This window comes from Artemia franciscana, chromosome 20 (genome assembly GCF_032884065.1).
Source record: "Artemia franciscana chromosome 20, ASM3288406v1, whole genome shotgun sequence".
Taxonomy (NCBI): domain Eukaryota; kingdom Metazoa; phylum Arthropoda; class Branchiopoda; order Anostraca; family Artemiidae; genus Artemia; species Artemia franciscana.
In genome coordinates this window covers 19728872-19745303 of record NC_088882.1, presented here as the reverse complement: position 1 = coordinate 19745303, position 16432 = coordinate 19728872, and the positions used below count along the sequence as shown (strand labels likewise).

Below are 16432 nucleotides of genomic sequence, written 5' to 3'. Positions count from 1 at the left end.
AAAAGCCATTTTTCAAAACCTGCTTTAGTATTTCCTGTTTCTTTTATGAAAACTCTCCCAGTTTGGCATTAATGCAAGGGGTGCTGAGAGGTTTCTGTTTTGACAGACATAAAAATAAAAACATAAGTTTGAAAACATACGGCTTAGTGTCTGCTTTTCAATGATGAAGTTCTTCCACATTTCTTACTGAAGATGATTAATCTCTATGTAGACCAAACTGGGACATTGGGCAATTAAAATAGCCTCGTGAACAAACAATCTTGTTTAAAAGCTTTTGATGAAACGAATTTAGTCCAAGATCTTTTTCTTTCTCAACCTCTAATGAAAAATGATCAATAATAAACAACCAAAATAAGGATTTGCCAAAACATGACTGCATCAAGAACAGACCACGAGACAGGAATGTTTGACTAGCTGCCACAATAGAACGAAAATCGAAAAATAAATGTAATAGCGTATGGAGTTATCATTAGTTAGTTCTTTAGACAGTGTTGATCTAATTATCCATTTCGTTCAAAAATAAAACTAATGGTAATTTTTTTCTTTCGATTCTATAGCTGAATAGCCAGTTATAAATAAGAATATTCTAATGTCCTGCCTGATTTTTCTTTAAAAGTGGTCTAGTAACTTCGTCATTATCAGAAAATTCAACAGATGGCGCTGTGGTTTCTCATTGTAAGACTGGGAATGTCAAAGGAAAAATTAACACAATGAAACATGGAAACAGCCTCTTCACCGTGGCGTCGATTCGAAAAAATTCTTTGATGTGGGGGAGGGTAATTTTTTTGTGTTATAATGAAGATACGACAAAACTCATTTTCCAAAATTAGGTAGTCATCTGCCTCCCCCCCCAATTGACAACCACCAAGACATGGAACTATGGCAATTTCTTTTCCAAGAGATCCTACTGCCTTCCAGCGTCTCTTGAGGAAAATGGGGACAAAACTTGGCCTTAATGTCAAGTTGGTAGAGAACTCATTGTTTAGCTTTTAAAGCAGTAAACACAACAAGTGCAATCTGCTTTCAAGCGGCTTTATTATAAAGGAAGTGTATGCCGTTTAGATGACACAGAACAAAAAAATAAAGACGCTTTTTGTTTCATAAATATTGAAAAATATCTCAGATACAGCGAAAGCTGATAATGCATTTTTTTAAATTGTAGATCAAGGTAAAAAGGTGGTTACTTTGTAACGAAACTACATATCTAAGATAATATAAGTTAATATAAGTAACGCAGATTGTATAGTAACTTTTTTTAATAGTTGATTCTAAAACACACGCAAAGAATTAATGGAAAATAGCCTTTAAAACATGCTGCATTCAAACTTATTTAAAAGTTACTTAAAACACGTATTCAAAAGAAGAAAAAAAGAAAAGGAATTATATAATTATCTAGGAGGTAGTCTATTACTTACTTTTAAGGAAGAATTTTCAGCTTCAACACGTTTAGCTTCCATTACCAGTGCAGTTTTTTCTATCAGTAGCTTGTTAAATTCGCTCCAAAATCCATCCAAGTTTCCTTTTTGAAACTGGGCCTAAATGATAATTTTTTCTTAGACTTATTCCGATTTTGTCGATAAATAGACAAAGTACGTTGGCCTTAAAAATTAGTAGTATGAGGAGGGTTATTGATTTCAGTCAATATAGAAAGCCAATATAGAACATCAATATAGAAGTCTCTCGAAAGTTTTTATACACGTCATTATCTCAAAGGCTAAGGTTGAACCTGGCCAATCCCTTTCTAAGAAGGCTTTTAGGGAATGGCGTCTTTCTTCTTTCAAGACACACTCACTTTGTGCCATCCCTATAATGGAAGAAAATTTCTCATTTGTTGGAATTTGTACTTGTGATGGAAAAGCAGCATTGTCTTCGTAGTTACTTAAGTCTCTTTTAAATGCTGGTCCATGCTAGAAATACGGATAGTACCAAGCCACACAGGGGGCGCATATTCTCCCTTCAGGAGATTACCAGGGTAAAATAAGAATGTCAAATGGCAACATCCGTAAATAATTACAACTTTGGCAACCATTATACTAATTAGCTGGCGTAAGTTTTATCTATAGATATTACATTAAATTAGTCCCATTAACCGACTTTTGTACTTTATATGTAATCGGTGAAATTACACTACGTTAGTTGTAACTTTTCATACTTACACAAATCGATTACGCCAAAATATATTCAGGCATATATAATAATAATAATAATAATAATTCACTGCAGCACCAAGCCGCCTGAGGCCAACATAGCTACGCACGCTCCTCCTCCAACCTAATCTATTTGAAGCCTCCCTCTTTACACCCTCCCAAGAAGTTCCCATTTCCTTTAAATCTTTATTTATGACATCCTCCCAACCCAGACAAGGACGACCTGCTTTCTGTGTAGCCCCAGACGGTTGGCCAAAAAGGACAATCTTCGGTAATTTGTCATCCTTCATCCGTAGAACGTGGCCTAGCCATCTCAACCTTTCTTTCATTATAGTCCCAGAAAGCGGGATTGAACCACACTTTTCGTACAGCCTACTCTAAAACTAGGAAAAGCATCAAGTTTACGACCCAGTAGGATATACCCGGTGCGCTATGTGAAGGTCTATTATCGTATATTTCTAAGAAAAATATCTGAATCCTTGCCAATAGCCGCTGTTATATGATTGGTTTCGTTAGAAACTTACTTATAATGAAATTAGTACAAAGTATGATCACAGCGTTAACAAATTTGGTTTTCGTTAAGAACTTGGTGTGCATAATGCTCATATAACTTTTCTAGCGAATTTTGAAGGCATAAAAAGTAAAAAGGGTAGCCTCTACGTTTGCGCCATTGACGTTTCAGAGACGTTTGATTCCTTTCTTCACCCCTAAGCAATTTTATCTCTCTTTAGAAGCGGAGTTAATCCATTTGTGTGTACCTGCCTGTGGAAGTGGTATCAGAAAGCCTCAATTCGACTGCGTTTGCAAGTTACGGTTAGTACTAGTGTTCATGTGCCAAAATGTTAAGGAAGGTTTTGTTCTAAGTCGAGCAATATTTAATAATGCTATCAGAGTTTTTACTCGACATATTCCATCGTACTTAATTGAGTCATATATCGATGATAGTCACTTGTCATATGGCAGCAATATTCTTCTTTTATATAATAATGTTGATGCACACCAGAACGTCGTTGATGTTTTTTGCTCCAAGCTGAATGAAATCAGTCTCTCAGTTGCCACTTCAAAAATCAGGTTTCATGTATTTAGACCAGAGACCACCTCCATTGATACAAGCGGAGTTGGTCCAGCTACGATCTCATCTTCCAGTTCACTTAGGTGTTTTGGCCCCTCATTTGAAACTTCAATTAGATCCACAAGAAAGCTTATAGTTGAGTCCTTAAAGGAAAAACTAAGAAAATCAAATAGCTTTCCCGCTAGGGAGAAGGGTCAACTTGATAAGAGAACCCTTGGTCAGCTGTATAGCCCATTTTTGCATTACGTGTGTTGCTTTTTGACACCTTTATGGAAGATTTTCTCCACCTCAGAACAAGAGCTAAGAGCTCACACGGCACTTATGACGTGGTCGGAAGAGCCAAGAGCTCATAGGGTATGAGCTCTAGCAGAACTCCAAGAATCAATAGATAGATTTAAAAGGAAAATCGGAGGCTTAATGCCGGTCGGGATTTAAAATAAGAGCTCTAAGACACGAGGTCCTTCTAAATATTAAAATTCATTAAAATCCGATCACCGACTCGTAAGTTAAAAATAACTCATTTTTTCTAATTTTTCCTCTCTCTTCAGCCCCCCCAGATGGTTGAATCGGGGAAAATAACTTTATCAAGTCCATTTTTGCAGGTCCCTGACACGCCTACCAATTTTCATCGTCCTAGCACGTCCAGAAGCACCGAAGTCGCCAAAGCACTGGACCCCCCTAGCTCCCCCAAAGAGAGCGGATCCATTCCGGTTACGTCAATAACGTATTTACGACATTTGCTTATTCTGCCCAACAAGTTTCATCCCGATCTCTCCACTCTGAGCGTTTTCCAAGATTTCCGGTTTCCCCCTCCAACTCCTCCCAATGTCACCAGATCTGGTCGGCAAATTTGGCAGGCGTATCAGGAGCCAGACCAAATTAAATTATAAATAGTCGTTTTCCCGATTCAATCGTCTAGAGGGGGGAGGAGTGAGGAGACGACTAATCCTGAAAAATTAGAAAAAAATGAAGTATTTTTAACTTACGAACGGGTGATCGGATCTTCATCGAATTTGATATTTAGAGGGATATGTGTCTCAGAGCTTTTATTTTAAATCCCGACTGGATCCGATTACATTAGGGGAGTTGGGGGGACCTAAAGTCTTGGAAAACGCTTAGAGTGAAGGGATCGGGATGAAACTTGGTGAAAAAAGGCACAAGTCCTGCATACGTGATTGAAATAAACGGAACGGACCTTTTCTCTTTGGGGTAGTGGGGGGGGGAGGTTAATTCTGAAAAATTAGAAAAAATGAGGTATTTTTAACTTACGAAGGAGTGATCGGATCTTAATGAAATTTCATATTTAGATGGACCTAATAACTCGAATCTCTTGTTTTAAATCCTGACCAGATCCAGTGTCATTGGCGGGGGAGTTGGGGGGATCAGAAATCTTAGAAAACGCTTTAAGTGGAGAGATCAGGATGAAACTTGGTGGGAAGAATAAGCACAAGTCCAAGATACGTGACTGACATAACCGGACTGGATCCGCTCTCTTTGGTAGAGTTGGGGGGGGGGGAAGGGGTAATTCGGAAAAATTAGGAAGAATGAGATATTTGTAACTTACGAACGGGTGATCAGATCTTAATAAAATTTGATGTTTAGAGGGATCTTGTGCTTTAGAGCTCTCATTTTAAATCCTGACCAGATTCGGTGACATTGGGGGGAGTTGGAGGGGGAAACCGGAACTATTAAAAAACGTGAAAATTGAGGTATGTTTATCTTACGAATGGGTGACCGGATCTTAACGAAGCTTGATGTATAGAAAGATCTTATGTCTCAGCTGTTCCATTTTCAATTCGAATTGGATCCGGGAACAGTGCGGGTTGGAGGGGGGAAACAGAAATCTTGGAGACCAGAAACCTTGGAAAACGCTTAGAGTGGAGAGATTGAAATGAAACATGATGGGAAGAATAAGCACAAGTTCTAGATACGTGATTGACCTAATTGGAACGGATCCGCTCTCTTTGGGGGAGTTGGGGGGATTTCCAGTACTTTGGTGAGTTCGGTGCTTCTGGACGTGCTAGGACGATGAAAACTGGTAGCCGTGTCAGGGATCTGTAAAAATTGACATAATAAAAGCCCTTTCCGCGATTCGACTATCAGGGGGCTGGAGGGAGAGGAAAAATTGAAAAAAATTAGATGTATTTTTAACTTACCAATGAGTGATCGGATCTTAATGAAATTTGATATTTCGAAGGACCTCGAGTTTCAGAGCTCTTATTTTGAGTCCCAACCGTATCCGGTGATATTGGGGGAATTGGAGGGAGAGACGAGAAATATTGGAAAACGCTTAGAGTGTAGAGATCGGGATGAAACTTGGTGGGAAGAATAAGCACAAGTCCTAGATACGTGATTGACATAACTGGACTGAATCTGCTCTCTTTGGGGGAGTTTGGAGGGGGGTGTTAATTCGGAAAAATTAGAAAAATTAAGGTATTTTTAACTTAAGAACGGGTGACCGGATCTTAATGAAATTTAATATTTAGAAGAACCTCATGTCTCAGAGGTCTTATTCATCGTCCTAGCTTATCTGGAAGTGCCTAAACTAGCAAAACCGGGACAGACAGACCGACAGAATTCGCGATCGCTTTATGTCACTTGGTAAATACCAAGTGCCATAAAAAGGCAAATGTGATAGTTATTCTTCAAATTCTGCAATCATTTTCTCTGTATTCCTTTTTGGACTCGTAACAGTGATGTTATCGTGAATGTGTGAAATTGGTGAATATCGACATTCACTGTGAATGTCCGAAATACCTATTTTTCTCCTTGGATTTAGGCAGCGTTGCCAGGCAACTTTTCAGTTTTATACTAGGTTTCATGGTGACAGATTGGGTTAGGTTAGGTTTTTAGCCCATTTCTGAGATCTATAACATAATTTAACCTAACCCTACCTAACTTTAGCTTTTACCGTCAAAACTCACATAAGACTAAAAAAGCTGATTCGCAAATTCAATTGAATCCAAGTAGAGAGACATGACTTTCGAACAATCACCGGTGAATGTCGGGATTAACCAGATTTCGGACATTCACAGTAACAGTGACATCTCCTGATGGTAGAGTGTATTGGAGATTTATCAAAAATGGATGAACTGTCAAGTAAGTTTGCTGACCAATGTAATAGAGTTCTTGATTTTCTACAAATATGTATCATGTCAAGTGCCTAGTGTCTTAAGTTGTAAAGTCAAATAGTTTCGTCCCATGTTTAGTAAGAGCTTAAAAATTAAAGTTGCTAATAAGGGCCTGTAATTTTGTCAGTGTCCTTTTCGTTTTATTATTTCAAACAATTTTCTTTCCATTTATTTTGAATCTATCTGGGTATCTTTTTATCCTTTTAGTGAAAAAAGGGTTAAGAACACGGCACTGGAGCTCACAGCTGGAAGCCAGGGAGTATAATCGGAGGTTACTGACCAGCTGTCCTGTGCTTTCACATCCTGTTCTTGTTTGCCTTCGTCAGATTTCTCCAGGTACCCATTTAGAACTCAGTCGACTCTGGCTGAGTTTAGAGAGTCACACCCTTGACACCACTGATTTTCTTTCCTTTTGGAAGACTCAAAATAAACTACACGTACCAAAAATCCCTACACATTCTTTGATGCATTTCTTCCGTATTTTATTGTAATCATTCACATGGTTTCATCGAGGTTCAGTCTAGATCAATCTGTATTGTGGATCCTTTTGGAATGTTCACTGCAACGCCAGGTTTCCAGGGGTCACCAGTTGAGAAACCCTGTTTTAGTGCTCAGATGCAATTTAGGGTTCGAAAATAAAGGCGTTCACGCTTGAATTCACAGAAAAATTGAAAAAAAAAAGACTTTTTAGCTAATGGTTTTGGGACAGCTGATGATCAATTCAATCATTTAGATGAAAAGAGGAGAGCCGAGACGTCCCTTTAGTAGGTTGACGGTTCTAGTATTTTTCTTTTCTCAAGAATAGGTTTTCTTGCTACTTTTGTACCATTTTATCTTTTCTTCTTTCTCATATAAATTTGAGAAAGATTAGAATTTGTAGAACAAAATTTTAGAAATTCTGACAAAACTTCTTATATGCTAATCAGCTTACCAGTCCGGGAGGCACTTCATCCTTTGGATTATTACGATCGTATGCTGCACTGGTTAAAGCGAAATTGGAATTTTTGGGCAACAATGATAATGGCACAGGAAATGTATGATTAACCATACGAAGAAGATTCTGACCACGGTTTACAAGCTTGTCCAGCACCTGTAAAGTCATATGTTATATTAAATTCAATTTTTAAGAAATAATAACGGCCTAGGGAAAATTAAATAAAGTTAAAAAAAATCTGAAATTAAAAAATAGAAAAAATGAATCCGCACACAAAGTAAAATAAATATATCAACTAATAGATACTTTTAATGCGAGTTTATATTATTCATAAGAAGTGTATTTTCTAGTCTCACTGTACCGAAGTCCCTAATTATGTCTAATATTTCTTAATGTGGCTGATAATACAATGAGTTTCAATACTGACATAAAATTGGAAAGGCGATCCATGAAAAGAGTGTCAGGGTGGTCAAAGTACATATGTTAGTTGACAAAATACCGCACGAAAATTAGGAAGCACCAAGAGGACGAGGTCTAAATTTGGTTTATATCCGGGCACAGAACCCCCATATTGTTCTTCGACAAAAGATTTTCAATGACCCCCTGGACCAGTCAAAAGATATATTGAAACGCATAGAAAGAAGAAGCACTAAAGATGTAAAAAATTAGCATGTAAGTTAATAATAATTAAACCAATTGTTTGACCAAGCTTCGTTTGGGGGGTGAAGGACTGAAATATAAGCTTAAGGGTTGGTAAAAAAGTTTTGTAAGAGATTTTGAAGGTTTTATAAAATCCTAATGAAAAGACGTTTATAATATGCAATAGAATGTTGTAAATAGACATTACTTTTATGAAAGCCTTAGGCGTAACTGTGGTTGCCCCCTTTAGGGGGTAGCCTCTTAGTAACTGAAAGTTTCTTTATCTTATATAACCTGAAAATCCAGAAATGTGTTTAAAAAATTATCAAGTGACGAAAAATCACCAGTTAAAGCTGATTCAGGAATGATAACCATTATTTAAGAAAGAACCGAATAGTACCTAAAATAATAACTATATGTTTAAATAGAGCCTTGGACAAATGATTTTGGCAAGGATTACAAAAGCTAAGCCGAGTGTGTTTCAGGCTGACAGTACATAAGTGAAATCATGATGGTATTAAGAGGGCCAAGAAACGTGCAAGGCCTTCGACAAAGCTCGGCTACTTAACAACTGAAGACAGCCCGTTAGAAAAACCACGGTAACTGAAACAAGGTCAATCATTTTTTTCTTCTTAATGACTTTGTGATTACTGAAAAAAAAATGTATTTTTACTCTTGAGTAGTCTTCTTGAAAATAATTACTTTGTGTTATATCTCATTTAAAGTTCTTCTTTTTTTCAAAAAAAAGAGGTCAATCCAATTTCTCCATAATGCGAATGCTATTATGGTCTCTTAATGAAGATTTTTCAGATGGGAGTCATGATTGTGATTGATAACTAACGACTTCTGATAACAAATTTTGAAATTTCAGGTTATTCCATTTTAGGATAACTTGGAATATGCTATAGCCGAATCATGGTGGGAGTGATAGCTGCAACTTAGTAAAGAGTGAACCACGACTTATATTAACCAAAATTATCATACTCTTATAAATTCACCCTAATAGTTCCATTGTAAAGTGATATTTGGTACGAAAAACCTCTCTTTTTCACTATTTTTGGATTGGGAATACTGGGAAACATAATGAAGGTGCCATTATAATTGCCATTATCAAAAACCTTTACCTGGGGGTTTACAGTACTTCCTCTTGTGTAACCCCCCTCCCAGTCCCTTACCAAGTGTAAACTAAAATAAGCTTAAAAAGCCTCGTCAATTATTACTTTTCGTGAAATAATTGAATTTCTCGGACGCAAATTCTCGAAGATACCACTGACAATATTTCCCTTGGACTCTTTAGCTATGTGGCATGATATTTCTGGAAAAGTTTAAGGAAGCTGCGAAGTAAACCCTATATTTCATGTCCTATTTAAAACAAAACAAAAATCATACTGGCTTCTTCAGTTTCATCACTTAAACAAAAGGAAAAGATATTTTTGTAAATTTTATTCTGTATGTTTAAGTGAATAACAAGCAAAAATGAAGTTTTAGAAAAATAACGCTTTCCATACGGATTCAAAGAGCGAGACTGATACCTGAAACGAATGAAACTTACTTCATCGCTGATTATCCTAGACATATCTACAAAACTAAATAAATAAACTGACTCGTGATCTTCTGAAATATCTCTTAAATTCTAAAAACTAGTGTTTTACTGAAAACTGAGCATGCTCAAGTTCTTATTCTAGTATAATTTCAGTACCAGTAGCACTATCATCTAGTATACCATATCTAGTAGTACTTTCGAGAAACTTAGAAATTTTTCTTTAATTTTTTGAAGACTATTCGTTGAATTTTCTTCACTTAAGTGAACTTCCTGTTTTTGGGAATTGGTTTTGTGTTTTCAGTGAAACACTAGTTTTTAGAATTCTACAAATATGGGAAAATACCACAAGTCATTTATTTGAATTAGTTTTGCCGATACACCTTGCTCACTTCAAGTTTCAACTTCACTCGTTCCTTCCATAAGAAAAGATTTGTTCATTTCAACTATTAATAAAAAATAAAAATAAATGGTAAAAAATACCTTATTTGTTTCCATAGAAGTTTTGACCAAGCAAAGAAGTGCCTTCTCCCATTTTTCAAGTTTATCTTTCCCGCAAGACCGAACTTCCAAAATTAACTTCTTTAATTCTTCCTTTTGAGCAATTAAGGAATTAGCCAACAAGGAGCCTTTTCTAACCTCCTCAATATTCGTTTTAAGCTTTTCTATGTCTTCCTGGAAGTTGATTTAGGGTTTGAGTTTTTTACTATAAAAATTAAAAAGAAGAACGAAGTGCTTATCAAGTTTTTTCCCTAAAAATGATGATACAAAATTCACATTTCACCCAGGATACGAGCAGAGAAAAAGCAATTTCGTTTAAGTGAAAAAATAGATTTAAAAAATTGGTTGTTGGATAAAAGCTTAAGCTTTGTTTTAATTACAAGGCTATTGTTGCTATTTTTCCATTTCAGAATTTTGAATTTTTCAGTTTCAAGTGCTATTTTCAAATCTTCTATATTTATACTTGGCAACTTGGCTTTGATACTATCTTCAATTCTATACATTAAAATTTTACTGGGGTACAAAATCAACAACACACACACACACACACACACACAAAACAAGAACAATTACCTGATCCAAACAGTGGTCAAATTAACGCCAACATCAAGTCAGAGAAAATATTACACACGAATTAGAGTAGCCCTTAAGAAAAATTGTGGATTTTCTGGTTTTGTGTTTTAGAAATTTGGAAAATACTATTTCTCGTGAAAAAAAAATTGACATTAGTTTCAACTCTTTATTTTAGACGGTATACTTTAAAAAAAAATAAAATAAAATATATAGCTCTGGAAATTTTTACATTGGCCGAACCAGTCAACGACTAGGATAACGATTACATCAACACAAGCTTTTAGTAGATGAATCTCTAGATGTGGAAATACAAATGATGATATTGATTCTGCCTTGGCCTTCCCCATGTCTGAAAATCCAGATCATTTAGCTCTTTTTGGTGAGACAATCTTAATTTTCATAGCAAATGGTTTGCCATAATCCTTTTGAGAGAAAGTTGACATTAAAAATATATAAATAGATACCCTGCTATAAATAGAGGAACTGAAGATATGTCTAATTTACAATAATTTAATATTAAGAGAATCAAATAATATTTTTCACATTTCAAACAAAGATTATCTGACCGCCCTAGCAATAAATACCAGGTCAGTAGCCAAGCTAAGTTAATGGCTAAGCAGAGAATTCATGCCCAATATAATTTGTAGATAGTCTTTCATTCACTCTGGCTTGGTTTTTTGTTTGTTTGATTTATTGTTTCTTCTCCTCAATTAGAGTTCAATGAAAAGCTAATTTTCTTTTTTTTTTCAAACAGTTCGTGATAATGAACTATAAGTAAAAAGTAACACGGCTTAATAGTAATAGAAACTCTAAGAAATAGAATTTTGATACCGATAGATATATCAAAAGAATCTTCTTTTTATGCTGATTAATTAAAAAAAACACGTTTTTCAAAGAAAAGTAAAGGTCATTTTAAACTTAAGATCAGCAGATACAAATACCTATTAAAATTCAGACTTAAAACGACCAGAAATTACCATTAAAGAATAAATGGAACCCGAAGCGAACAGGAACAATCATAGTAAAAACATACAAAATGTAATAATATAAATGAATAAATAAATCTTAAGGCGAGCAGTGCATAAACTTAATATGAAAATCAAGCTTAAAATGAAACAAAAATTTTGCTATTAAAGCATAAATGAAACTCAAAATGAACAGAAATTAAATAAACAATCAATGTCATTTTCATACAATAGATACTACTATAAATAAACAAATAAACCTCAAAACTAGTGAAACTTAAATCGGATAAGCAATTCAAGATTGAAACGAACAAAAATCACTACAAATAAGGGTTTGGGTATCGCCTCCTTCACTCACTGTAAAAGTGTAAAACCAACTGTGTCATTGGTACTTTACTGAAAACTATATGTGTCTTGAACAGTCTCAGAAAGTATAAACAAAATCAAATTGAAAATTTGATATATAATGATATTTATTGTTGAAAGATCCTTCAGTTCAAGATTTTATTTCGCTGTATTTTATATTCATTTTCAATGCTGTAAGAACTGGAAAAAAAGTATTTGTAATATAAGTCGTTTTCAGTGAAACGCCAATGCCGAAGTAGGCTTTAGGTTTCTACAGTTAAGGAAGGAGGCAGTATCCAAACTCTTGTTTGTAGTGAAACTATAATCGTCTTGAACACTCGTAGAAAGAACAAATAAATTAAATCGAATATTTGATGTAAAATAATATTAATTGCGGAAAGCTCATCAATTCAAAATTTTACTGTAATTTTAATGTTTGTTTTCAATATGAAGTACCAAAGAAAATATTTGTAATATAATTCGTCCACAGTAAAGCGTCAATAAAGAAGTAGGTTTTAGACTTTTACAGTGAAAAAAGGAGACTATACCCAAACTCTTGTTTGTAGTGATTTTTGTTCGCTCCAAGCTTGATTTGCATATTCAATTTAAGTCTCACTAGTTTTAAGATTTACTTATTCATTTATATTAATATCTATAGCATGAAAATGGCATTTGCTTTTCTTTGAAAAGCTTCTTTTTCAGAAGGCTTTTCAATTAATTTTGTTCGTTTTTTATTGCAAAAGTTTCAAGTTATTAAAAACTCCTTATTTAAAAATCAAACTTTTTTTTCAACATCAAATGTTCACCGGAGTATCAAAACTAGTATCAAAGTAGCAATGTCAAAGTAAAAAAAAATAATAAAGTGAAGAAAGCATCAAAGTAAATTAGGTATCGAAGCAACAATAAGCAACTTGCATAACTTACAGCCCTTGTACCGTAAATCAAAGTTGCTTAAATCACTAAATCCAAGTATTGCAGTAAACACAGTACCAAAGTAACAATAAACAAGCTCCGTAGCTCAGGGCCATTTCGTCGCGGTTGGGGGCTCAACTCCAGTAGCATTGTTATTTGGCCTTTGAAATTTTTGAACGAAATGCCAATCTCAAAATTTTTACCAGAAGCCCTTTGAAAAAGTGGGGTGTGGGCTAGTTCACCACTCATCACTTTCTACTCTAGTAATTTCAATTTAGTAATTAAAAAAAAGTGAACTAGAACTTTTAATTTTCAATCAAATGAGTCCTCTCTAAAGTTTATATGAGGATCCCTTCTAGAACCAAGAACTATATCTGCCCCAACGCATAACTTACAACGCCAGCCCCCGAGCCCTAGGGGGTTGTGTCGACAGAAGAGCTTTTGTTTTAAGATCTTAGAACTATTTTTAACAAAATTGCTACATCGAAAATTTTATTGGATGTATTTGGAGAAAAAAGGGGGGCTAGCTATTTGGAGTCAGGGGGACGGGGGCTAGATATGCCCCCAGGGCATAACTTATCACGCCTGCCCCTTGGCCCTGGACGTTGTGTCGACATCGGAGTATTAATATCTGACCTTTGAACTATTTTCAACAAAATTGCTATTTCAAAATTTTATCTGATGTATTTGGGGAAAAGGCCGGGGGGATAGTTGCCCTCTGATCTCTTTTTACTCTAAAAAAGAGAACTAGAACTTATCAATTTCCAGTCAAATGAGCCATCCCTGAAGTTTATACGAGCGTTCCTTCAGTAAGAACCATATTTTACCCAGGGCATAACTTACAACACCTGCCCCAGGACCCTGGGAGGCTGTGTTAACCCTGGATTTTTTGTTATATGATCTTTGAACTATTTTTAACAAAATGGCTATCTCAAAATTTTTATCGGATGTATTTGAGGAAAATAGTGCGTGGGGGGCTGGTTGCCCTCCAATCACTTTTGACTCTTAAAAACGGCACTAGAACTCTCAATCTCGAATCGAATGAACCCCTTTTGAAGTTTATGTAACGATCTCTTCCATATAAAGTGCCACTGAGAAAAAGATAAAACATTGGAGCCGTATGGCCTTTGCTATAGGCAACGCTATTGCGCTGTCTCTGATTATAAATAGATAAGATTCAAGCTTTTATCTGAAAAAATATGGAGTTTTGTATGTGAAGAAACATCAGGGATGCGTGTTTATCTTTTTTGTTTTTCTCAGGGGTGATCATATCGACCCAACGGTCCTATAATATTGGGAGATGGCTCTTTTGAGCGGAAATTAAAAGTTCTAAAGTCCTTTTTAAGGGACCAAATAGATTGGAGGGCAAAAAACCCCCTTCCAATACCTCCTTTTCCCCCGGGATCATCTGGTCAAAACTTTTAGATAGCCATAGTTGAAAGGCTTAATAACTATGCCTTTGTAGATAACATGCCCCCCTCCCCCCGCCAAGGTCCAGGGGAGAAGTTCTTAAGCATAAAATTTGCCCATTGCTTACGGTTATTATTTGTTAATGGAAGTAACCAAACATCTTTTGGGTGGGGGGAGGGTTTCTACGGGGAGAATTGTACATAAGGAGAGACGTTTTTTGGGTTTAAACTTTTCAGGAGAAATTTCAAACTAGGGGAATTAGCCAGATTTGCTATACAAAATTATTTTTATTTGTCTTGCTTTCTCTCTGCCAACTCATTTCTTTGCGTGGAGTGTTAAGGATCATTATCAGGGGTAAATTTTCTTCGGGATTGAATTGTCTAGGGTTCTTTTTCGTGTGGGAGGTGGGATCCTTCCATAACGCTGGATTTCCTGTTATTATTTTAAAAACAAGCTTTTTCAATTGAATGTAAGGAGCAAGATTAAAACTTAAAAAGAACATAAATTATTAATTATATAAAGGAAGTTACCCCCTCCGCCATACCTCGCTCTTTAAATTAAAATTTGAATTTTTTGTCCCAACTTTTTAAGAGGGATTCCTAAAACACAAGGGCTATTTAATTAGAATAAAAACAAGCTTTTTTAAAACTACTAAAAAACTGTAGCACGAAGAATGAGGTATTGAGGAGAGGACAACCCCCCTCATATACGTAAGAATTTCTCTTCGTTTTACGTTTAAATTTTACTCCTTACTTTCAGTTGGAAAAAACTTGTTTTTTTATTTGATAAGCACTAAAGACGACTAGCCGGAGGTCCTTATCAAAATATCTACTTTTGTCTTTTTGCTTCTTTTTCCGCCAGCATGGTCTTAGAACGTATTTACGTTAGACAGTATAGACCACTAAGTAGCTTTTTTTCGAATAACAAGAGGAACCACGCAGCATAGAAATAGTGTCGCTTATAACAGAGCCTAGTTTTAGGAGAAGAATTTAGTGATTTCCATCACAAGAATTTAGTACCGTAGCAATTTCTAATTAAAGCAACTGAGAGATATATCCCAAACTCAAGCAAAGTTAAGATTATGTCCCAAAGCTAGGTTATCCTATTGGCTAGTATAGGATACTGCCAATTATTTGATTTTTCCGTTCACCATTCCCCTGTGGAATATCTATTTTCTGTCTAAGATTAGGGTCATTTGGCAACTTAAGTTTGGATTACGTGGTAAAGCCTAAAAATCCAAAAGTACTTATTGAACTTGGAGTAAAGCTTTATGGGAATATTTCATAGTATTTTTAGGATTAGCGATAGAAAACAGAAGCAGTACAATGCAGTTCTTTAAGTAACGACGAACTACCACATTTCCTAAATACTTGAAAATTACAATGTTCGACCTACTGTTAAAAATCCTATTTTTGATTCTTGATGACTTAGTTCCTTTTCTAATACATCAGTTTTGAATTTCAGTTCGTCGTAAAGTTCAATATTGTTCTTATTTTCAATTTGATAAACATCCGTGATCCGCTTAATAGCATTGAGATTGTCATCTATTTCTTTATTCATGTCAACAGATAATGAGTGCTGTGCAATGAGACACTGAAAATATAACACAATTTTTTTTTACAAAGAAGTAAACTATCCAAAAGGCAAAGCCAACGCCTTGTCTGTGGGGAGCCAGGGGGGTTTGAACTCCACCTCTAGGAACAGATAATAGGAGGCATAGGGGGCAAATTAAAGGTGCATCTGCGGGATAACGCACGATTCGTAACATTTATTTTCCTTAGTAGGTAAGCACCCATAATCTTTTCTTTTTAAGAAAGAATGTCCTAATCAATCCACCCTGAGAGTGCAATTTTTAAGTTTTATAATTGTATCATTTTACCCGCATCTTGCCGATTTGTCTGGTTGAAACACTTTCTTTTCAATCCTGAGGAAATAACATTACCTTGTCTTTCACAGACAAGAATTTTTGTTTTGTTAGTATATTCTTAATGTCTTGTTCATTATACTTTGTTCATGTAAGAATATTCTTATTATTGTTCGGATCAAACAGGTGAGATTATACAGCTCCGCCTTAGGGACGTTGGAGCCTTCTGGTTTTGGGAGCATGCATACTATTCAACTTTCTTTGACTTAGGCCATTTTGCTTATATTTTACCTTAGTCTAAATGTTTTTCAGTCATGGAGATAGGGGGTACCTCACGACATCGTATAGGGACACAGGAGACCCCTCACGATATCATATAAGTTCATAAAATACGCCCAA

General features: G+C 35.5%; 1 protein-coding gene across 4 annotated transcripts in view; it reads right to left on the bottom strand.

Annotated features, from left to right (window-relative positions):
* Positions 1 to 16432, bottom strand: part of LOC136039864 (dynein regulatory complex subunit 2-like) — a 67418-nt gene that overhangs the window by 7254 nt on the left and 43732 nt on the right. For 2 of the 4 annotated variants that reach the window (XM_065723801.1, XM_065723802.1), the window contains exons 6-9: positions 15565 to 15762; positions 9947 to 10138; positions 7282 to 7440; positions 1416 to 1535 (exon numbers count right to left, since the gene is read on the bottom strand). In XM_065723801.1, coding sequence (XP_065579873.1) covers positions 1416 to 1535; positions 7282 to 7440; positions 9947 to 10138; positions 15565 to 15762 — 669 coding nt within the window. The remainder of the gene's footprint in view (positions 1 to 1415; positions 1536 to 7281; positions 7441 to 9946; positions 10139 to 15564; positions 15763 to 16432) is intronic. The other 2 variants (XM_065723804.1, XM_065723805.1) reach the window with 2 other exon arrangements.